Source organism: Ambystoma mexicanum, chromosome 13 (assembly GCF_040938575.1).
Source record: "Ambystoma mexicanum isolate Mex_15411 chromosome 13, UKY_AmexF1_1, whole genome shotgun sequence".
Taxonomy (NCBI): Eukaryota; Metazoa; Chordata; class Amphibia; order Caudata; family Ambystomatidae; genus Ambystoma; species Ambystoma mexicanum.
The window spans coordinates 42,039,534-42,062,459 of record NC_090938.1 but is presented as its reverse complement, the minus strand read 5'-3'; the positions used below and the strand labels follow the sequence as shown (position 1 = coordinate 42,062,459).

Below are 22,926 nucleotides of genomic sequence, written 5' to 3'. Positions count from 1 at the left end.
CACTTCATGTTACTTCATATTGTCTTTGACAACCCGAAGACCGGGTTTAAGAAATACCAAGAAGTTCACTAAAATGTCACTACCGGACCCACATTGGGTGTGTTTGCAGTGCCTTTGTTTGAAGCACAAAACCGCAGCCTGTCAATCTGTGACCAGAAAAGCTCTCAAGGAGGGTAAAGGGAGTTTGGTGGTAGGTAGACTCCCACCAAAAAAATCCCCTTTCGACTACCCCATCAAAAAAACATTTCTCTAACGCGAGAGACTATTCTCCTCGACGGAAGAAAACGAAAAGGTCTAGGTCAGTGGCTCTCGCCACTCCTCGTCGATGAGAATCGAAGAAAAAGAATCATAAATCACCGAAGTCTTCCTCGTCTGACTCCTCTCCAGAAAGGAGCATATCTTGCCCTACTAAGTCCTCTACTCCGTCTGAATGGGAATCATTTAGGCAGGTAATGATAAAACATTTTGAGACAAGAGCTCCCTCGAATGAAGTAGGCCATGCTCCTACCGCCCCATCTGAAGCCAGTAAGGAAAGTGCTAGAGCCAAATCTTGTGTGCCCTCAAGCCTAGGATGAAGGACAGATTTTCATCAAACCGTCTCTCGAGTCTATGAAAAATCATTGAAGACTTCGAGTCATCGATGTGCGTCACGGACAAAGTCCACGGAAAAGTCGAAACCACTGATGCCAAGAGTGTCCAAGACACAGACTTCGACGTCAAAACCAAGTTTTTTTCGACGACTCAATCGGCATCTGGCTCGACCATCGACCCCTCCGACATTCAAAAATCCTTTAAACCATTGCCAAGGAAGGATGTTTTTAAAATCTCGCGTCAATAAGACTATTAGCCTTCAGACCACGATAAAACTCCCTTTGGGTTACAATATGGACAACCTAATGTTCCTGATAGTTTTATATCCAAGGAATCTAGCATGCAGGACCTGTGATAGTTTACAAACCGCCAGTGGGATGGACACATCTCCAAAATGGGAATTTGATAAGCCAAACCCGGCAGATTATGCAGATGCCTCTTACAGGCAATTAATGACCAAGGTCATTGATTATATGGGATGAAGCAAGCCTGCCCTCTCATTTGAATAGATTGACCTCCCTGATATCCTGGACAACGGTTCTCAAATGGATCTAATCATGCCATTTCATGTTGCTCTTCAAAAAAGAGTAAGTGCAAACTGGGAAGCATTCGACTAAAAAATATCTAGTGACCCCAGATATTTGTCTAAACGCCCTACCCCAGAAAGCCTGGTGGTGCAAACCGCAACCTCTACCTCCAAACAAGCTGCCTATCTGACCATTCCACCAGATTGGGATGATCAGCGTATAGATTCCTTGTCAAAGTCTTTTCTGCCAGGAGCATGGCTCTCAGGTCACCCACCTCTACATGTGCCCTTGCAAAATGTACTTTCACCCTATGGGACTGTGTATCCATGGCGGCTGAACATATTCCTGAAGGGGAAGAAAAATGGCTTCCTGGCCATTGTGAATGATGGGAAAGGGACCATGTTAGTCTCTACAGTCGGGTTTGGATTCTGCCAGTATCAGCTGAGCTGTGGCGGCAAGCACCATGATATGCAGGTTTGCTTAGTTGAAGTCTGGATTTGCACCGGACATGCAGTCTAGACTCCTTAATATACCCTTTGACAGGTCTCCTCTTTTTGCCAGCAAGGCTGACTAAAGCCTCGAAGCTGCAGACCTCGAAGGCGGCAGCCAAGTCTCTAGGTGCCGCCATCGGGCAGCCTCAGCCTTTTCACCACAGTGGACCTTCTTGGAGGGGCAGATCCTTTCACTTCTACTCTTCAGTTTGGAGAGCGAGAGGAATGGCTGGTCAGGGGCCAAAGTAGATTTCCTTTGTGGTGGACAAGGGAGGGGTGCAAAGCTCACCCAAGAAGTGGCATCTTTATCAGCCGCTTCAAAACCTCAGGTCTCGACTCATGACACTCCTGAAAGAATGGAGAGGCATTACTTTGGATGCTCGGGCATTAGAAACCATATCCCAGGGTTACTGCCTCACCTTCATTCAGAGACCTCTGAATCATCCACCGGTAAACCATTGGTTAAAGGTTCCAGATCCATTCCTTTTGCAGGAAATATTTAGCCTGCTAGAGAGGTGCTATAGAGCCAGTACCTGTAAGGGAGAGTAACAAAGGAAGGTATTCGCCAGATTTGCTAATCCCCAAGAAGGACAGGACTTAGACCCATTTTGGACTTGAGATACTTGAACAAGTTCCTCAGGAAGGACAAGTTCAAGATGGTCACTTTCTCAGATCCTTCAGGCCTTCCAGCTCCAGGATTGGATGGTGTCAGTGGACCTTCAGAATGCTTATTTTCATGTGCCCATTCATCTCAGGTGCAGAGTACCTGAGGTTTTCCGTTGGCGGGAGAGCAGTAGTGACGAACATCTCACTCTTTTGGGGGTAGCCCACGGCAACAATCAGACAATGGGCATTTTTTGGTCTCCATCGGAGTCCAAACTGCACACTGAGGAATTGGACTGGGCTTTTTTAAAAATAATTTAAATGAATGATTGAAGATCAACCTCAAAGGGCTGTAAGGCCATTCCCCACAGTCCATCTGCTTCCTGCACACAACTCCGTCACATGTACTCCGGGAAGACACAGCCTACAGGCGCCATCTTCCACTGTCGTGTTCAGCTGGAATGCACCAGCCCTGGGTACATCAAAGCATCTCAATGAGTGGCGAAAGCACACATTCCTCCAGCATGGGCAGCCTAATTTAAATCTCAAAGGCTCCATGGATCTGCATTCCTTTTTTGCGCCAGCTGGTGGCAGTGCATACTAACAAGATAATTGAGGCAAGCCTGCTGAGTGGGCTTGGTTCCCGAATAGACAACAGGAAGGCTGGACTAACACCACTTTGGTATGCAGTGTCACTTGAAGCTAGTGCCCAACTCTCCGTATGAAAGCCAGTGAATGTCCTGTCTGGGTCCAGCAGTTACCGTAGGTGTCCCTGCAGAGCAGACCCCTCTCAGAGGAGAATTATTCAGTGTGGGGTAAGACAGGAAGTCTGTTCCCAGCACAAACTTAAAGGGAACCATGCGCTTTAATCAAGAGTCAGAGGGCTCAGTTAACCAGGGACACTTTGATCTACAACAGACAGGGAGATGGGTGGGACTTCAGTACCCCGTTGTCTGCCCTGTTGCACAGCACTCTGGTCCTGACCTCATGCATAACGGAAGATTGTTGGTGGGGACCCAGGATTGGTTCATTAAGGTTGGCTTAGCCTACACCAATCACTGGGGCCCATTTGGCTTTAGGAGGGCTGAACCCCTCACTTAGCAGATCTGAAGACTTCTCAAGGAGTAACGAGGACGACTCATTTGGACCCAAGCTGAAGGTAGTCTACCTTGCATCTTCTGCAGTGAAGGAAGGCCAGGAGTTCCCAGAGGGAAGCAAGCTTTTCCCCTAAACATTTCCCAGGGAACAGAGGGAGATACCGACTCCAGAGGGCCCGTCCAGCAGCCCCAGAACCAGCACCTAGCCAGTACACAGCGTGTCCTGCTAGGTTCTGCCAGCAAGCTTCCTAGTTGGGAAGTGCCGCAGAGTCTCTTGACAAAGGACCAGGCCGTTGCCTGCAATCACTCTCCTGAGCTTTGGACCGCCTTCCTTGAAGGACACGAGCCCTGCTAAGAAGCTAGGAGTGCCATTCGAGCATCATCCAGTGTCATCTTTGAAGGACTTTTTTAAGATATTGAGTCCTCGAACCGCATCTGGTTGCACCGCTGACTGTCACGCCGCAGTCACCAGAGCCACCTCGACTAGCATTCCAGACCGGCCAACCAGCACAGACGACGATTCTTGGCTCCACGCCAGACAGCCTGCAGACGTCCAACCTTGCTTGCCAAACTGCCTGCTGCCTGGTACCCGCAGCTGTCTCCCGCCACTAACTGCCTCGAGCGCTGCGAAGTGCCCTGGAACTGCCTTGACGCTGTCGAGCACCAAGAACTTTTTCAGCATCATCATTGGGTAATTGTAGTTTCGCTGTGTTGCAACTAATCAACGATCCACAAGCTTGCAGAGGTAAGCCTGCCATTCGACCCACGTTATCAAAAATTGGACAAGGTCTTCTAATTCACTCTGATCCCTTCTGGTGTACTAGAGGTATGGGGTTGATGGTTTAGAAACCGATATTCATCCCTGCACCAGTGGTGCCCCGGAAGTTGATTCGTCACATCAACCTTTTGGAGCTGATGGCAATCAGACTAGCGTTGAAGGCCTTTCTGCCCCCTGTATGGGGAAAGAATGTCCTGACGACCGCCAAAACAGTGGCCATGTACCTCCTCAACAAGAGAGGTAGTGTAGGGTAACTATTACTGTGCAGAGTGGCAATGCAGCACTTGTTCTGGGCAATTCAAGAACTAATCTCCCTATCGGCAGTTCACCTAGCCGGAGAGGAAAACACTGCAGCAGATGCTCTGAGCAGGCAGAGCAGTCTCCCACAAATGCCAACTAGCTCAGGAAGTCCTTCAAGAGATCTTCTCCCTTTGGGGAACCCTTCAAGTGGATCTGTTTGCGACCACGGTCAACCGGAGGTGCAAACTGTTCTGCTGCAGGGAATTTCCCCAAGAGGAGCTCTAGTGGATGTGTTCATGGTGGATTGGGAGTTTCCACCAGTCTGTTATTCCTCATGTGATCAGGAGGTTCAGAAAGATTGGGAAATCCATGACCCTTTTTGTCCCGGATTGGCCCAGGAGGATGTGGCACCCATACCTTCTGGACATGTCCATCTGTCTTCCAATACGTCTTCCACAAAGAGAGGACCTTCTCTCGCGAGAGGAGGGTTGGGTTCTCCATCCAGAGGTGAACACGCTCAACCTTCCTGCATGGTTTCTGAGAGGTTGAGATACAAGATTGGGACCTCCCAGAGGATGTAATGGAGATCTTGCTTTCAGCCAGAAGGCCAGCAACTAAGTCTTTGTACTGCTGCTGTTTGAACATATTTTGCAGCTGTTGCAGGGATAAGAATGTGGATCCTTTTCTATGCAAACCACTGGAGGAGCTGCTGCATTTGGCCAATCTGGGGCTCCAGGTTGGAACCATTAAAGGTTATTTGGCTGCGCTTTCCATCTTCAAGCGTTCGTCTGAGGAAATGCCATATTTTAAAATACCTTTTTGGTAGTAGAATTTCTAAAGAGACTCGCATGTTCCCTCCATCTTCTTTTTAAATTCTTATTTGGGACCTTGATCTTGTTTGTAAATTTCTTGTGTGCACCATTTGAACCTCTCCATTATGTCCTTTTTTAAGGCTACTAACTTTCAAAACCATCTTGTTAGCGTTAACATCAGCCCGTAGGGTGAATGAGTTGCAGGCAGTCTTCTAAACCACCTTTTTGTGTATTTTGTTTTAATAAGGACAAGGTCATCCTTAAGGTCAAACCTTCATTCCTACCTAGATTATGTCAGATCAACAACAAAAAAGACTATGGGTTAGTTTCAAGACACGAGGGTTCTGCCCATTTAGCAAGCAAGGAAATCAAAACCTGAGAACCAATGTGTCACTTCTCCTTAGAACCTCCTCTCACCAACCTCCCTCTTTTTTCTCTTTCAGAAAGAGATCACCCAGACCATGAACCAAATAGGTACTGGGTAGCACACAGATATAATCTTAAAACAATTTTTATTTTATATATATATATATATATATATACCTCAATTCACATGTATATCTCTAAAGCACAATGTTTCACAACCTGGTGTTAAAAACAGTCATAACATCAAGTAGACAAACATCCGAAAAATACATATTTATACCTGTCCTACAAGTTGATATTTTAAAGTAGTTGATTCAACCTTAGTGGTTAATTGGCCACTTGTGGTAGAACGACCTTGCAGTACAACTAGTGCAAAAGTAAAAAGTGTAAAATGTTCACATTAATATCTAACAATTTAAACAAAAACAATTGTAGTGTAAACACTTTGTTGGTTTTTTTATACTATTTTTTCTAATGTATAATGGAACCCTTAACCTCAAGCAAGGGACCTTCTAGACGCTTATATTAGGATATATTAACATATTCCTTTCTTCCGAAAGGTCTCTCATACTCATTGTTGTAGCACTGTTATTAAATCAGTGCTCCTTAACAAAAGTTAGTATTGCCTACTTTTGAACCACCACCTCATCCTGGCAAGGCAGAGGAAAGGTCACACAAACTAGACCCAAGAATGGCTGTGGGTTTCTACATTTCAATAATGTCAATGTTTTGTTTAGATAATCAAATGTTTATAGGACAGTACTGGTCATAGACTGGGACAGGCTGTAACTAAACCAGCCTTGTCCAGATGGATTATATTGGCCATTACTGAATGCTATAGACTGGCTGGGGAAGATTTGCCCCCCCCCCCAACCCCCTCCTCCCCGACCAGAAGGCTTGAGGGCACATTGACTTGGGGGCATGGCTACTTCTGCTCTGCAAAAATGGGTTCCAATAAGATATTTGTGAGGTGCCCACTTGGTCTACCATTCACACTTTTACAAAGCATTACTGCCAATTCCACCTTAAGCCAGGATGGAAGCGTTGGGAAAGCAGTACTTCATAAAACCCATTGATTGCAAAATTCGTACTCCTTCCGCTAAAACTAATACTCCTTTGGGAGTCAATCTTAGATGAGGAATACATGGGAGGAACATCCAGTCGAAAGAACATTATCAGGGGTAAGTAGCTCCTTCGACTCAGTCAGCTTTTCTGGTTTCAATAACTCACAAGTGGGAACTAAATCAGTTGTTCCTTTGGATTTTTGCACACATGCACCTTTGTGCTACGCCTCCTATAAGGAATCTTACCGATATTGCCTTCCTGGGTAGTGTTTTTTTCCACCGAACAGTCCATGGATGGTAATGGTCAAAGCTCTGGATACTTTACACTTGGCCCTTCATGAGAAACCCTCTGGCACAAGCCTTTTCAAACCTGGGTGGCTACTTTGTGCCATTCGAGTCCCCTGTTTGGAATTGCAGCCCTTGTATGGAAGTCGTACCAGTTTCCTAGGCAAGTTTTCTGGGAGGGTTCTAGTGGTTGCCATGGGGAACCTTACGGAAGTGTCAACTCCACAGGCTTTCCATTGCCTGGATATGGAGCGCAAGGCTTGGAATGTGTCTAGCCACAGACCTATCAAAACTCCTACAAAATGCTGACTGGCACCGAGGACAGGTAAATTAAACCTCTATTTTGGCCAATTACTCATCCATAGTCTCAGATTTGCTAACCCCAGAGGCAGAAATGTGTGTTCTGTATTTTAAATTTGACAAAGGAATCCTAGCAATACCTCCCTGTAAACTCGTCTTGCATGGACTGTCTTGGAGAATGCCACACCAGGTCATGAGGCATCCCTTGCCTCAAACCAACCAAACTAAAACCAGTTGAGCGGCAGCAGTTGCTGTTTGGGATGAATGTGTACTATTTGCCTTAATACTTTACTACATGTTTTCATTTGAGTCGTTAATTGGAGCAGCAATGTATTTGCTTTATTTTTTTAGCTTTTATTTTGTAGACCTTGGCTTTTTTTTTGTCCGCCAATGCTAACTTGTCCTTTTTGATATTTGAATTGCTACTGCTTGTATTCTCTGTAGCCCCACTTCTCGGGCAATTTTTTGTTTTTGTTGTTAAGGTAATACAATGTTCCATGTGGAAGATCTTTCGGAAAGTCAAAGGGTGCTTTTTTTTTTTTTTTTTTTTTTTTGTGGCCTTTATGTAGCTTGAAGTTGGCCATTCAGGCAGACTGGAGAGGACGGAAGACTTGTGGCTGAAGGTGCGCAAGGATCACGCCCCCCGGCTGGCACGGCTTTCTCTAGAATCCCGATCCCTACAGGATGTGCTTCTCTATAGTAAGAGCATGCATGAGTGAAAGCATGGTGTTTTTTTGCGCCAAGTGTTTAGACCACCAGATGCAATTAAGCTTTTTTCTTTTTTTGTGTGTAATGCTGCAAATGTGTTGTAGGTTTGTATGTTTTTGTACTGGGAGTGACCAATGGCAATTTTTACATGGGCTTTGGCAGTGGTGGGTATTTTTATATAGATCAATAAACCTATTCAATGGCACATGCAGAAGGTTCTGTTGCATTAGTGCAATTCTTTCGATTAGTATTCCCATTGTGCCACGGGTTCTAGAGTATGCTTGCAGGATTGACACATGGGCTGGGAGTCTACTGAGAGTACATAATTCTCCTGTTGTAACTTTGCATGTGAGATCGTGGGGGAGCGGGGGATTGGTCTGTGCATAGTATTTTTGTGAGGCAGAATTAACTTTTCCTTTTGTGTGCACTTGGTGCGAGCACCCAGTGACACTTCAGTAAAGTGCTACAACAGTAATAAAAGTGCATTGGTTAATATGCTTCAGGGTCCGAAAACTGCATGGTGAGCATTTCCTTACTCTGAGGCTGCATGTTGTAAAAGTATTGTACTGTGAACCTGAGACTAGTTGGAAGGAAAACAAAATTTGAGGGGGTCTTAATTTTAATTTTGGTGCATGGGCCTGCAAATGAGGAGGTGACCTCAAACCTTGCCAGTGAACAAACTGCTGCATGACATGTGTTTCAACCATGAGGTCTTTTTCAAGGCTCTAATCTGAAGTTTTGGGGTAGTGCGCCTAGTAAATATTTTTGCTTGCTCGGATTCTGTCAAATGTTCGAAGGCAAGCATTCTGCCTCAGTGTCCGTATTGCCTGGGTGTATCCCAGACAATACGGGACACCGAGGCGGAACACTGCCACGCGACATGCCATTAGAGGACAAATGTTCTATAATCAGTCCGCCCATAATAACCCATTCATGAATGGTCACGGAATAATGAGATTTGGAACACATGATCAGGAAGGATAAGACTTGCTTTATAACATTTTTGGTGAATCTGAGCAAGCAAAAACAAGTAATCGGCAAACTACCCCAAAACCTGGTTTTAGAACCTTGAAAAAGGCCCTGGTCGAAACATGTCTGCTCTGCTTAGACTCTAACCTAACCACTAAAACCAGAGTAATACAAATATTTTGATACTATTATTCACTGTCCTCATTTATTTCTCCATTAAGACGCAGGTGGACAGCAACCCAATCTTTGAATTCTGCATTTGTTTTATGTGACTTGGGGCACTGTCTCAGTAGTTGCTTCCATGCAGCATTGCCTAATCTGGCACTAAATTTATAGAACCATCACAACCAGTGCAGAACTGGGTGTGTCCAAATGCCCACCTCCCTGCAGACTGCATATTGTTTAGCTTGCACAATCCCAAAGCACTGCTGGAAGCCTCAGTGTGGCTCCCTTTTGGGATTTGAGATCACAATTACTCACTGGGTGAGTATGGAGCCAGAAGTACAGTGGTCTGTTCTTTCGGCAGTCTTGGAGGGGTAGCAGCGATATTTCCTTCATTGTTTAGTTTTCTTGGTTCTTGCCATCTGTTCCTCACCTTGTCCCCCTCCACCCTTGTCACCTTCCAACTATCTCTTCTTCTCCTACACACTTCAGACTCCTTCGGCTGAACCCCTGCTATTGGAGCCAAAAGTTTTGGATAATTTCACAGACTTCGGAAGCCTGTCATCACTCTACAGATGTGCTGAGAAGCCAATAGGATTTGGGTGATCTTGCATATGGTTACTTCTGTGGACCCAGAGAATTGATGTGAAATTCAGTAGAATATCAGAAAAAATATGCACATGCTTAAAACCTTCCTTCCCAAACTACAATTGGTTCAGCAGCACTGGCTCAGAGCTCTGGTTCCACTTGTGTCCTCCACCTCTACTGTGCCTATCCCACCAGCAAAGGAGAAGTTTCAAGATTTCTTGTAGAGCAGAGTTATCAAAACTATGCACTGCAAGCCAGCACAGACACAATCCTGGCTGTCTACTGTGCACCTATCAACATCCGCTTGGTCAGACGACATGACTCTTGAGAGAAAGAATAATCTTTTGTCTTGGGATGGATTGATACCATATGGCTAATCGATGACCTGCTAAGCTGCCACAGGACTTGGACACCTCCCCAAGATTAATGTGCTTTCTGATGCTTGTTAATCTGCTTAGAATCGCAAGCTGTGCAAATAGTCTGACATCCAGTGGTAACCGCAGAGTATTACATCTTGTCTTTCGAGGATCGAAAGGGGACGTCGACATGGGCGTGCCTGTAAGACTATCCCTACATGACGTGTAGTGTACCCAAAATCCCTCATACGTCGCGGTCCCTCAGGTTGTTTTTTTGCACCCAGCATTCTGGTTGCCTTATGCAGAGCTCGTCCAGAGACATTGCTATTGTTATCCTCAAGCCTTGGTCGTATATTTTAAAGTTATTAATTATCCTACCATCCATTCCATCAACTGTTTCCTGATCTATGCCGAAGCTGGTTCCACGGACCTTCGACAGTGTTCCGGTTGGCGCTGCCGACCATGTGGCCGGGCCTTCTGTCCGACCTGCACAGTAGGGAGAGTGGGGTCAGGGTGGACCTTTCCTTTTCTGAGAATGCCTTTCCCTTTCCTCTTAGTTCCCTGGGTCACACACTAAAGACACAACCCCGGGACGTCTTCGACAAAAAAGTAAAAACGACCCATAGTGCCAACGGGCACACCAAATGTTACGGCCATGCCCACCGGTCGTCATTATCGGCAGCCTGCCCTGCAACTGCAGGTTCGCCTTGCAACTCAGCATTCTAAATCGAAGGGCACTGCCCCAACACTTAGGAGACCATCGAGATGCTTCGGAAGAAGGTGTCCATGGTCGAAGGCCCTGGTTCTGCCGAAAACAACCACACAACTACAGGACTGTTCTAGACACCCTTGCGCCTTTGAAGAGGTTGCCGAAAGCATCGCCTCTGATTATCCTCCGAAATAATCCTAGCAACGGTCCAGGGATTCGTTGATACCTAGGGATTTGTTGAAATACAGGGATAGGCCGAAGAATTCATCGGAACAAACAGAGAAGCCTAAGGACAGACAAAAGGATTTGCATCAACAGTCGGTCCCCCGAAAAGGGCTTTTCGGAAGCCACAGGAGGGATTTCTTGAGCATTAAAGGAGAAATCTTGATGTTCTGCAACAGAACCTAGACTCCTCTGGTGCATCTATTTGGACCAGGGAGAAATTTGAGGGATGTATGGATAGGTTAGAGAGGTTTGTACAACTCTCAGAGAAGTCCACGCCCAAGAGGTCCCAGGAAGAGTCCCTTTCCCCCTGTGGCTAGACTTCAAAAAGTTGTTCTCCCTTCTCAGGAAGAAGAAATATATGCTTATGACCTTGCTGAAGTTGAGGTTCCTGTGGACCAATAAAATCAGGATGAATATACCTTTGCTGACACTGAGGATGTTCATATCGACCGCATAGAGGGTTAGGGGGACAACCCGATCTGGGTGATCCTCAGCCTTGGCAGTCACCTAATCCAACACCGGAACCTGATGCCTTGTGCTTGTAAACCCCCCCCCCCCGACCACACCCACTCAGCAGGCCTCCCCGGTTGACGACCAAATCGCGTACAACGCCATATTAAGGAAAACAGCTGAATATTTCCACGTTGCCACCCAGGAAGCTGTACCAGAGGCTGATTTTATCGAGGACATCTTAAGAAAAACCACCGGCCAGCCAAGCTATTCCTTTGCCAAATTTGATCAAAAAGCAGTTGGCCCCTTTGACACCTGCCCTAACTAGAGCAGTAAATCCTAGAGTAGAAAATGTTCGACCCTCCCCCCTCTGACCCACTTTACATCAGGGGCCATGCTACTCCAGACTCACTGGTGGTAACCACAACCAGAAAGAGTGGGGGTTCCCTTATCAACTGGGGAGCCACCCCAGACAAGGAGTACAAGAGACGTTATGCTCTGGGGAAGAGGGTCACGGCTGCCGCGGCTTTTTCCAGTCACATCGCAAATAACCCGACTTTGCTGGCTAGTTATGCTGATGCACGATGGTCCATGCTACAGAAGGGCCTTCAAGAAGTCCTTGAACCGCTGCAGGCTCGCTTGCTCTCCACGGTAGCAGAAGGCAGACAAGTTGATCCAAAGTATTTTAAAGAATACTTTGGATGTGGCAGAGACAGCTTGCAGGACCTTGGCTCAAGGTACCCTCCTCAAGAGACACACATGGTTACAAACTCTGGTTTCAAACCAGAAACTCAAGCTTCACTAATAAATAAGCCGGTGGAAGGGACTAATCTACTTAGGAAAGCAGTAGACAAAGCGCTCGAGACTGCTAAGAAAGAGCATGACGCCCTCAAGACCCTTGATCAGATCCACCCAGAGGCCTTCCCCAAGGAGGGGAGCGGATCGAGGCGTTGCTTTCGTGGCCAACGTTTCCCTCAGAACCAATAGAGATCAGGAAATAATTGGTTCTCTCCCCAAGGAACCACCAGTTACACCACACCGTATCCCCCAAGAGTTCAGCAAAGTGGAAAAGGAAGGGGCTGGAATTCTACCCCTCGAAGCTCCCTGGTCTCAGGCCAAAAATGACCAGCAGATCTGTGGTCCCCTCCCATGCCTCCCTGGTCGGGGCCCGCTAATATCATTTCTTCAAGCATAGGAGGGGATAGCTACAGACCAGTGGGTACTCAAGACCGTCACCCACAGGTAGTGCATAGAATTCTGCTGGTCCCCCCCCCCCCACCGCCCTCCCAATTCAGACCTCCATGTTCAAGACGCCTGACGCTTGCTACAAGAAGTCGAGACCCTGCAGGAAAAGGGTGCCATAGAAGTCGTACATCTTCCACAGATAAACAAGGGTATTTATTCAGTGTACTTCCTTGTACCCAAAAAGGATCTCGCCATGCACCCTCTACAAGATTTGCGCCCAGTGAACACATTTTTGAAATCTCAGTTTCATACGGTCACCCTGCAGGAGGTAATCTCCCTGCTCACACAGGGGATTACATGGCAACATTGTACATGAAAGATGCATACTTTCATATTTCAATGTTGCCAGTGCACAGAAAATACCTTTGGTTCATGATACAAGGCGAGCACTATCAGTTCAAAGTACTACCCTTTGGCATAGCCTCAGCACCAAGGGTATTTACGAAGATACTGGCAGTGGCAGTAGCACACCTGCGCAGGCTATCATCCCACCGGTTCATCCTTACCTCGACGACTGGCTCATAACGGGACTCTTACAAGACATGCCTGTCAAATACCCAAAGGACTATAGACCTTTTATTAAGCCTAGGATTCTCCCTCGACGAAAAGAAATCCAGCTTAGACCCCAGTCAAGTCAAGCAGTTCTTGGGGGCTCTAATTCGAACAAGGGGCGGCCTTGTTTTCCCCTCCAACGAGGGGGTCCAAAACATGTTTCAAATACATCACTATGTAGCCAGTCGAGAGGTGACGGTACGCAGGGCTATGCGACTGTTGGGAATGATGGCATCATGCATTTTATTTGGTTCCTCTCGCGGGCTTGCGCATACATCCAATGCAGGAGTGGCTCAACAACCAGTGTTGTCAGGCCAGCGGACAATGGGGTGATCTAGTGGTTCTCGCCAGCCCTCGTTCTCTCGCTGCAGAGTTGGTCAAGAGAACCACTTGAAGGTAAAATCCTTCACCACCCCTGCAGTGAAGGTCACTCTCACTACAGACGCATCTCTCACAGGGTGGAGGGCTCACATGCTTCAACAAGCCGCGTAGAGTTTGGTCGTCAGACATAGCATCCAACCACATTAATCTGTTGGGACTATTGGCAGTTTTCAAGGCACTGAAAGCTTTCCAGGCACAACTGCAAGGGAAGACGATCCTGATCCTCAGACAGCACCACGGTCATGTATTCTCTATACAAACGGGGGTACTCGCTCTCCAGTGCTGTCCAAACTGTCCCACAACATTTGGAAGTGGGCACTCAACATGTTCCTGTTGTCTCGACGTTCCAGGGGAACTCCGTTGCAGAAATCTTGTTCTCAGCAGAGATTTCCCACTACCCATGTAGTACGAATGGAGATTACACGAAGACATTGTCCAACGTTTTCACACAATGGAGGTTCCCAGAGATCGACTTGTTCGCAACTCTGGAGAATGGTCAATGCCAAGACTACGCCTCCAGGTAACCCCAGAACCGTTGCAAGGGGACGGACTCTGGATCACATGGTCAGGGCAATTTGTTTACGCTCCCACCCCCCCCCCCCCCCAACACACTCCCCTTCTCAACAAGACAGTGCACCAGGAACCAGTTGCCCTGATATTGGTGGCCCCGCCAACCCTGGTTCACTAATCTGATGGAGCTGTCTCTCCCCAAGTGAAGTTACCATGCCCGCAAACTTTGAACTTAGCGGCCTGGCTCCTGAGGTCATAGAGTTCAGACACCTCCAACTCCCTCAGAGATGCATGGACATAATTGGGGAAGCGATATCTGGTGCAATTCCTAGGTCGTCCATCCCATTGACTGTTCACTCACGCACATTATATTGTACCTGACTCACTTAATTTACTCAGGCCCGGTTTTTAATTCCTTTAAGGTTCATTTAGCTGCTCTCAGCCTACACCATGTCACAACAGAACGTGTTGTGGTGGAAAATACCAGTTAAGGCTTTCATGGAAGGGTTCAAGAGAATTCACCCCCCTCGTCCCCCCCCCCCGCCAATTTCTAACCCAGCTCCCGTATGGGACCAGAATGTGGTATTAACCAGACATCTGGGGGTTTCCATTTGAACCTATGCATAAAGCAAGTCTCAAGGATCTTACCTATAAGACAGCCTTCCTAGTGGCTATCACTTCTATTAGACGGGTTGGTGAACTACAGGCACTCTCAATTCTAGACCCTTTCGTTACAGTTCAGAGATAAGGTGGTTCTGCGCACTCAGTCTAGATATGTGCCTAAATTTATCTCCAAATTTCATGTGAACCAATCAATAGAACTGCCTTCTTCCAAAAACTCTACCAACATGGCCGAATGAAGCCTAGACACCTTAGATGTCCGTAGGGCAGTCATGTTGTACCTGGACCGAACTAAACCACTGAGAAAGACGAACCAATTTTTTGTTTCAGTGGTAGCTGGTAGAGAAGTGGATCCTGTCTCTAAATCGGCTATCTCGAGGTGGATTGTCAAATGTATCGCACTCTGGCTAAGAGGGAACTGCCCTTCAAGCCTAGAGCGCATTCTACTCTGGGCACTGGGGCTTCCATAGCAGTCATTGCAAATGTTCCCCCGAGTCCATTTGCAAAGCGGCAACCTGGAGTTCTGTACACACCTTTACAAAACACTATTGCTTAGACAAGCAGTACTAAGACATCTTTTCACTACTGTTCCCTCTCACAACCCACCTTCAACTTCGGGTGCTGCTCGCTAGTCTTTGCACAGCATGTGATTCTAAGCAGATTAACAAGCATCAGAAGACCTGCATTTCTTACCATAAAAGCATTTCTGATGATTGTATCTGCTTGGATTCACATGCGCCCACCCTTACTCCCTGCTCAGATGGAAGGAACATAGACGTCTTACTACTTTCTTTTCTGTACTCACGATAGCCATAGGCTCCCTCACGGCAGAAAAAATGCAATTGGAGGGACATTGACGTGTGAGGAATTTTGGGTACACTACACGTCACGTAGGGATAAGTGTTACAGGCATGGTCATGTCGACGTCCCCTTTTGATTCTTGAAAGACAAGATACAATACTCTACGGTTACCACTGGATGTCAGACTATATGCATAGCATGTGAATCAAAGCAGATACGATCATCAAATACTTTTACGGTAAGTAATGCAGGTCTTCCTGCATACCCAAAGGGACTCTAATGAACGATTTGAAAGCCCTCTCTGCTGACTGCTTTCATCAGGTTCACCAGTCAATTGACAAACCAATCGCCAAAACCAACCCTGCTAATGGGAGTTCCTAACCGCAGATTGGAAACTGCAAAAGACCCTGGCTTCTGCTTTCAAGGTTTCTGAGCCAGTTTACTGAAGTCCGCTGGGACGTTGGTCTACTGTGGCCAACCCAGCAAGGAGGCAATCCACCACCAGGTGTTTACTTTTCGTGAACCTTCACCTGTGGTGACCAGTCATATGTTTGATCCAAATTTCTAGGGGCACGGTCCCCCCCCCCCCGTAGGATAGCAGTGCCTCCCTGCTTGGCAACAAGTTATTTAAGAACGTTGGACTATGGGTAGAAGCCCATGTTCCCTGTGATCTGCCCCCCCCCCTACCGACCCCAACATTTTCCAAAATCTTGCCTTGAAGCGAAGTTATCCACCGTTTCCTCAAAAGGCTTCTACTCCTTGTTTGCCATGCAGACCTCAAGACGATGTTGGCTCTTGGCGGTCAACCTGTTCTTTCCCTAAAAATGAAGTTCAAGATTGCATTCTCTGCTCCATCTCTCCCCGAAGGAGAGGGGATGGGTTGCGCCTAACTTCTGGAATGCCTATGTGAGCAGCACTCTCGTTTTGAGGTTGTCTGAATCTCATAGACCTATTGAGGAAGGACTGAATCCAGGCTGTAGTTTCTAGGGGAGAAGTGGGCAGCTGTGGACAGATGCTTGCAGAGCACTAGTCCATCAATGTGCTTTTGTATTGTACTTTTTAGTCTGCGCTTATCGCATAATGCGTTTGGGGAATAAGCCGCACGGCGAGTGAGCACAGGCAACCAATTAAAATGGTGAGCAGTGCACTCATACCCAACCTCGGGGGTGGTGGGGGGGGGGGGACCAGGCAAGATGAGGTGTCTGGTCCAGGAGGGAAGACGACTACTCCCCTACATAAACCTGATTACGAACAGCACAATAGTCCAGCTACTGGACGTTCCTGGATAGAGGTTCTGGGGTGTTGCAGAGAGGCAAAAGGCCACTGGCCAAGTACTCACTAAGAGGCAAGCACAGCCCAGGTCATTGTACACACAAGAAGGGGCAAACGCAAAGGAAACCTGAGGAAAGACTGGGTCGTGTGGAACGCTGGCCCTCTACCCCCCCTGGTCTCCTGGACAGGAGGCGTCAATACACTGCGGTTGGGGGGTGAAGGGCAGCACGACCAGACTGATCAGGCCAACAAAGCAAAACTAGCAGTCCTAGCCTCTGACCCAAGGAGCACGGCAGCAAGACACTCCGGGGAAAGGAGGGGAACACACTGGAAGGGAGCCACGGAGCTGACGAGGTGCCCCAACTGCCCTTGTAAGCCCGAAACCGGCCAGAGCTAACTACACTTGCTCTGACGGGGTGTCAACGTCCACTAAGACACGCAACCAAGACTTGAGACATGCCGGACAAGCAATGAGGGGGCAGGGGGAAGCAGACAAGCATGGAATCCTATGCCGTAAGAATGAAAATGGGCCGCATACTTCTACAAATGGCAGTGAAACAGGACCAGAACAGCAAACCGAGCGCCAAGAGCATGGCCCCATCCTAGAAGCGATAGCAGCACTGAAGACATCACTAGAGCACAAAATGGAAGCAGTCATTGGGGATGTGGGCCGCTGCGACAAGACGCCAGGGCTCTGGCAGACATAATGAGCACAGCTGAGCAACAAGTGCAGGATAACACCAGTAACATTGCAGGAGCCCAATCCCAAATCGCAGACATGCTTGGAAGGATAAAAACCTTAGAGGGCAGGGCTGAGGATGCTGAGAGAGAGCCAGACGCAACAATATACACATTGTTGGCCTACCGGAGGAGGAAGAGGGCAGAGACCCCACGAACTATGTAGAAAACTATTTTTTTGAAAACTGTTTTACAGCATGTAATGACCAACATCACTCAATCGTGCACTTCTTTTTGGATTCCACCCATCGTTGTCAATTGTCCCGCTGCGCTTCCGTGGCCTTCCCAATGCTGATCTCTTATCTAGATTCGTCCTCTAGTGGTCCTTGATCACATGATTGCATGTCTGCTTTCCCTTCAGTGTTCCTCTGACCCACTGGGATCTTCTGTACTGTTCCCTTCCCTCTGTTCAAACAGTTTTTGTAATGGCGTGTTGCATGCAAGTATCTTTCTGCTTTCTCCCCTCTGCAGTGCCATAGTCCACACTGTTTCCACTAGCGTCCATTTCATCAGGTCAGTCCACCATGCCTCTATGTTCAGCCCTGCACTGCAGTTCGCCTCTAGGAAAAAGGCCAGTAAGTAAGATTCTGGTGTCCATACCTGCATGTGGATTCTTCCTCCAGTCGCTTTTTCTTTGTTATCCCAGAACTTTGTTATCAATGGGCAAGTCCACATGTGCAACATGTCTGCTTTTTCCTCTGTGCACTGTGGGCAGTTCCGGGATTCCTTGCTTACCATAGTGGACATTCTCTCTGGGGCGTGAGGTATGCTCTGTGTGTGAGGTAGGGCTGTGGGTGTCTGAATGTTTCTGGAGCGGGTACCGAGTACTCTAGCCCACTCTTGGTCAGTGAAGGGCTTCCGGAGCTCCACTTCCCAGTGTTCCTGTGTTTGCAGTTCTCTCCCATTGTTTTCAATAGCTGTTCATAGTCTTGTCCTCCTTCTGACCCGTTGTACCACGCCTCTAACACCCCCTCACAGGTTCTGCTCCTTCTGGCAATTCTGGCCATCTCCTCTTGATTGTCTGGACCATGTTGTTGTACAGTATGAATTGGCCTTTGTGTATGTCTTGATCCTCCGTCAGGGTTTGGAATTCCACCCATTGTCGGGTCCCCAATCTGAACTACGCCCTTGGTTTCCCAATGTCTCTGGTATGTTGTGAGTGTTTTGGTTCTTGTGCCGACCAGTCTTGCGAGGGGGAGGAGGAGGAGGCGGGGCGGGGGGGGGGGGAGGGGAGATCCTTATGGAGCAGGGGTCTTGTATTGCCTGGGCTTTCCATGCCTTCTTCCACAGGGTCAGGCCCAGCTTGACTATGTTGGGGGGTTCCAATCAAGGATTTATCAATCCATATAATTTCTCTTATAGTACTGTTATAATGCAGGTTGTAAGAGCACTGAGTCTATTGATTATCTCCCAGCCATCAAATTGCAGTTGCCCTGCTAGATAATAGCGTTCAGTCTGGCAATCTGATCCCTCTCGCTTCATAGTCTCTTTGTAGGGTGTTCAGGGCCATTGTGTTCCTCCCCTCACAGGAATTCCCCTGCCAGTGTGTTTAGCTGTTTGAAGAATGTCTTGGGTATATCGTGAGGGGTGTTTATGAAGTGATATAACGTACGTGGCAGTACCGTCCATTTCAAAAGGGCTGCCCTACCTATCATGCCTAATGGATAGCGGAAAGTGGGTGGCACCTATGTGAGGCCCAGGTCTGGCAGTTGGTCCGGGGGGGGGGGGGCTTCTCAGATCTGCTAGGGGGAACAGGGAAGACTTTTCTTTATTAATGGAGATTCCCGATTATTTGGCAAATTAGTCTATGGCTTCTAGTAGATCTGGTAGGTGCACCCATGGGTTCCCAACAAAGAAGAGCATGTCATCTGCGTATAAGGAGAGTTGATGAATGACTTTGTCTATTTCTATCCCTGTTTCCTTCTATTTGGCCCTGAGGAAGACTGCCAGTGGTTCTAGGGCCAGTTTATATAACATCGGGCATAATGGCCAACCTTGCTTCGTGCCCCTATAGATTCTCCAAACCTTAGAGGTGCCTGCCCGCTTTCACTCTTGCCCTGGGGTCTTCATCTGGCAGCTTAATCCAGCGCAGGAACCCCTCACCTATTCCAAAGTGGGCGAGTGCGCTCAGCAACCAGTTCCAGTTCAGAGTCGAATGCTTTAACAGCGTCCAGTGATGCTATTGCACATTCGCTCTGTCTCTGATTTTGTTTGATCATCTACATGGTGAAGTCTTTGCAAGTTCCATATGGTTTACCACCCTGGGAAATAGCCCGCTTGGTCCGAATGCACTAACGTGGGTATGACTCGTTTGAGCCGGTTATGGAGAGTTGTTGTCAGGATTTTGGAATCCTGTTTAATCTGGGAAATCGGCCTTTAGGCAGCACAGTCGAGCAGTGGTTTCCCTAGTTTAAGAATGGGTAATATTATAAATTCCGACATGCTGTCCGGTAACTGTCCTCTCTCGTAAGCTTCTTTGTAGGTCTCCAACAGCCTTGGAGACCTACAACAGGGTGTCCTTGTATTTATTATAAAATTTGCCAGGCAACCTGTTGGGTCACAAGGACTTGCCGGTTGGGAGATTGGCAATTACTGCTACCAGTTACTCCACTGTGAGGGGAGCCTCTAGTATCTGTACCAGCTCTTCAGTTAATTTAGGGAGGCTAATCTCGGTTAGTCCTCGGTATATCCCCGTCTTCCACCACTTGGTCCTGGGAGTACAAACTCTCGTACAATTGTGAGAATACTTTATTAATTCCTTCCTCTATCTTCACCTCCTCCCTTGGCTTGTCTCTTATGGCATTAATCGGGTATTTTTTGGTCTCCTACTTGGTAAGCCAGGCTAGGAGCCTACTAGGCTTATCCCCTTCCGCGTGTAGTCTTTGTATATATTTCTGTAATCTAATCGCCCCAGCCTCAATGTTGAGTTCCCCTGGCTCCGTCCCAGTTAGACCTGCATGTCTTTCTCTTTCAACTCATTCTATCTCTCGTGCTATTGTCCCAAGGTCCGCCAGAGCACTCCCCTTGAGTCCCCCTGTTTTCCCAATCACTGCTCCCCTGACCACCACTTTAAAGGCAACCCAGACCGTCTCATTACTTTCTACGCTTCTCCAGCATGGGGTCTGGCATGGATTCACATGCTCATGAAAATCCCCCTTTGTCAGGCTGGGAATCCTCAGTAAAAGAAAAAATCGGTTTCAGTTTCGTTTCTGAACAGTGTCTTTCTCCTAATAACCAATCACCCAATCACTGGTCTCTGGGTCATACTGCCCCCAGCCAATGACTGCCCTCTACCGAAGCCCCTCCTCTGGAAGCCATCTTCAGATTTTTGCCGCACGTTCAAGTGTTGGGAGTCCTCGTGCTTAGCTCTCGAGCTTTTACTGCGTATTGCGTTTTTCAAAGAGTTTACTCTTGAGCCTCAAGCTCCACCGATCAATCTTCCGATTAACCCGTTTCAGAAATCACCCCCCAAGGGCGAATTTTCGTCGCATTTCACTTCAAGGAGGATTTCAGAAGATCTTGGTGGCCTACCCCTTGTGGTCATGGCCGAAGACTAAGACTCAATGCCTCTGTTTAGGATCTTCCCAGGATGTGGACTACAGAATGTGTTCAAGGAGGATGGGCACTCCCGGTGCCTCTACTGCCTGCACGCAGATAAATCGCACGTCGAGGAGACCTGTGCATTCTGCAAGGACATGTCTTCCCGGACCATGAAGGACTGTCACAAGCGACTTGCTGACTGGCTGGAGTCGAAGAGCCCGGCGGCAGGTGAGCCCCGGCAACCTACTTCTCCCAAGAAAAAAATCCAAGCGGTCGTCTAAGACCTTTGAGGACGCTCCGGCGACGGGGGCCCAACATAAGGCAAAGCACTGCAAGTCCGTGGGCACCGGGGGAGCGCCGTTGGCATGGGCTCCTCGGCTGCCAGGCCGGGCGCAGCATCGTCGACGCCATCAACCATGAGCCAAAGCTCTGGCTCGACGAAAAGGAAGTGTGACAACCCAGGTAAGCTCCCGGAGAAGGCCCAGTCGGTTCTGATGGAAAAACCCAAGGGGGAGCAAGGTGGTGGCCCTACCCCTATTCCCCCCCCCCCACTTCGGTCAAGGTCTCAGACGCGCCTAAGGTCTGGAAGGCCCAGATTCACCTGCCTAAGGCTTCGATTGAGAGTGGTAGTGTCCCTGGCGAAGACTGTAGAGGCGGCCCCAGTGGAGACTGCCCCCAAGCCAAGAGTTTCCTTGCCCAGCTGGAGGGGATCGTCTTTCACACCCATCGATGAGACCCCTGTGAAGCCCCCGGGTGAGAAGGGGGGGCATGATAGTCCTACCGGACTCAAATATCGCCTCCAAGGACGAGCTTTCGGACCTCGTCAGTTCTTGACAAGAAGTTCATTGAGCTCAGAGCTTAAGGAAAGGACCCGACGAAGCGGAGTTGGAGAGCAGCAGGGGAGACTATGAGGAACGGCAGATCGACGAGGAGCCAGAGGACACTACGTTGCTGCCGACGTTCCCTTCGCAAGCGCTGCCACCGCCGATTGACAGGTCGGAGGACATCTTGCTAGCCTTGCACACACTGTGCACAGAGAAGACAGCGATGCCTTTGCCTCCGGCGGACGATGCAGCGGCGCCTGGATCGTCGGAGCCCTCCATCCAAGCAGAGGCGGGTACATCCACCCCGCCCTGCTATCCTTCACCTCCATCTCCTCCACCGAGGGAGGAGACGGAGACGACTGGGACAGACGACTACGGCGGCGATGACGGAACTGATCTCCCGTTGCCCCCATCCTGGGTTTCTCCTTCCAACGAAATTGACTCCTTTCACGCCATGATTCCTAGGGCCTCTGAGCTTTTTCAGCTATGCCCCGAAGAGCAGAAGGGGGATTCCTTTATCGGCGACGAGGGGCCAAGAGGAAGACGATTCTCTCGGTCCTGCTGTTGGACGACATCTGGGACGAAGGGCTGGCCCTCCTGAAGAACCCATCCCCGGCCCCGGCAAAGAGACCAGTACGATAAAAAGTACCGGGTCCCAGACTCTGGGGGGGCGGGGGGGAGAGAGACGGCATCGACTTCCACTTCCCCATCGGATGTCGAGGGCATGAATCTGGACACCATGGGGCATCGGGTCATCTCATCGGCGGCTACTAACATTAAGGCGTCCACCGCTGTCGCTATTGTGGCCCGCTACGATAGAGAGCTGTGGTTTAAAATCGCCCCCTCCTGGACTTCCTCCCAGACAACAAGAGGGCGGAAGCCCTTGAGATATTGCAAGAAGGCGAGGTGGCCACGGACATCGCAGACACCGGTTTCTGCCAGATGGGCAACAGCGTTTGCATTCGCCGGCGTGGCTGGCTCAGGGCCACCGACTTCCCTCGGGACATGCAGACAAGGGTACTGGACATGCCCTTCGACAGGAACAACTTGTTCGGCAAGGCAGTGGACGAGTCACTGCCTTGCAATGCTCCACTGCCTTGCCGAACTTGTTCGGCAAGGCA

At 48.5% G+C, this 22,926-nt stretch overlaps 1 protein-coding gene across 1 annotated transcript in view; it reads left to right on the top strand.

Moving 5' to 3' along the window:
* The window catches only part of DSTYK (dual serine/threonine and tyrosine protein kinase), a 307,229-nt gene that overhangs the window by 227,606 nt on the left and 56,697 nt on the right, over positions 1–22,926 (top strand). The window contains exon 7 of the mRNA XM_069633139.1: positions 7,724–7,853. Coding sequence (XP_069489240.1) covers positions 7,724–7,853 — 130 coding nt within the window. The remainder of the gene's footprint in view (positions 1–7,723; positions 7,854–22,926) is intronic.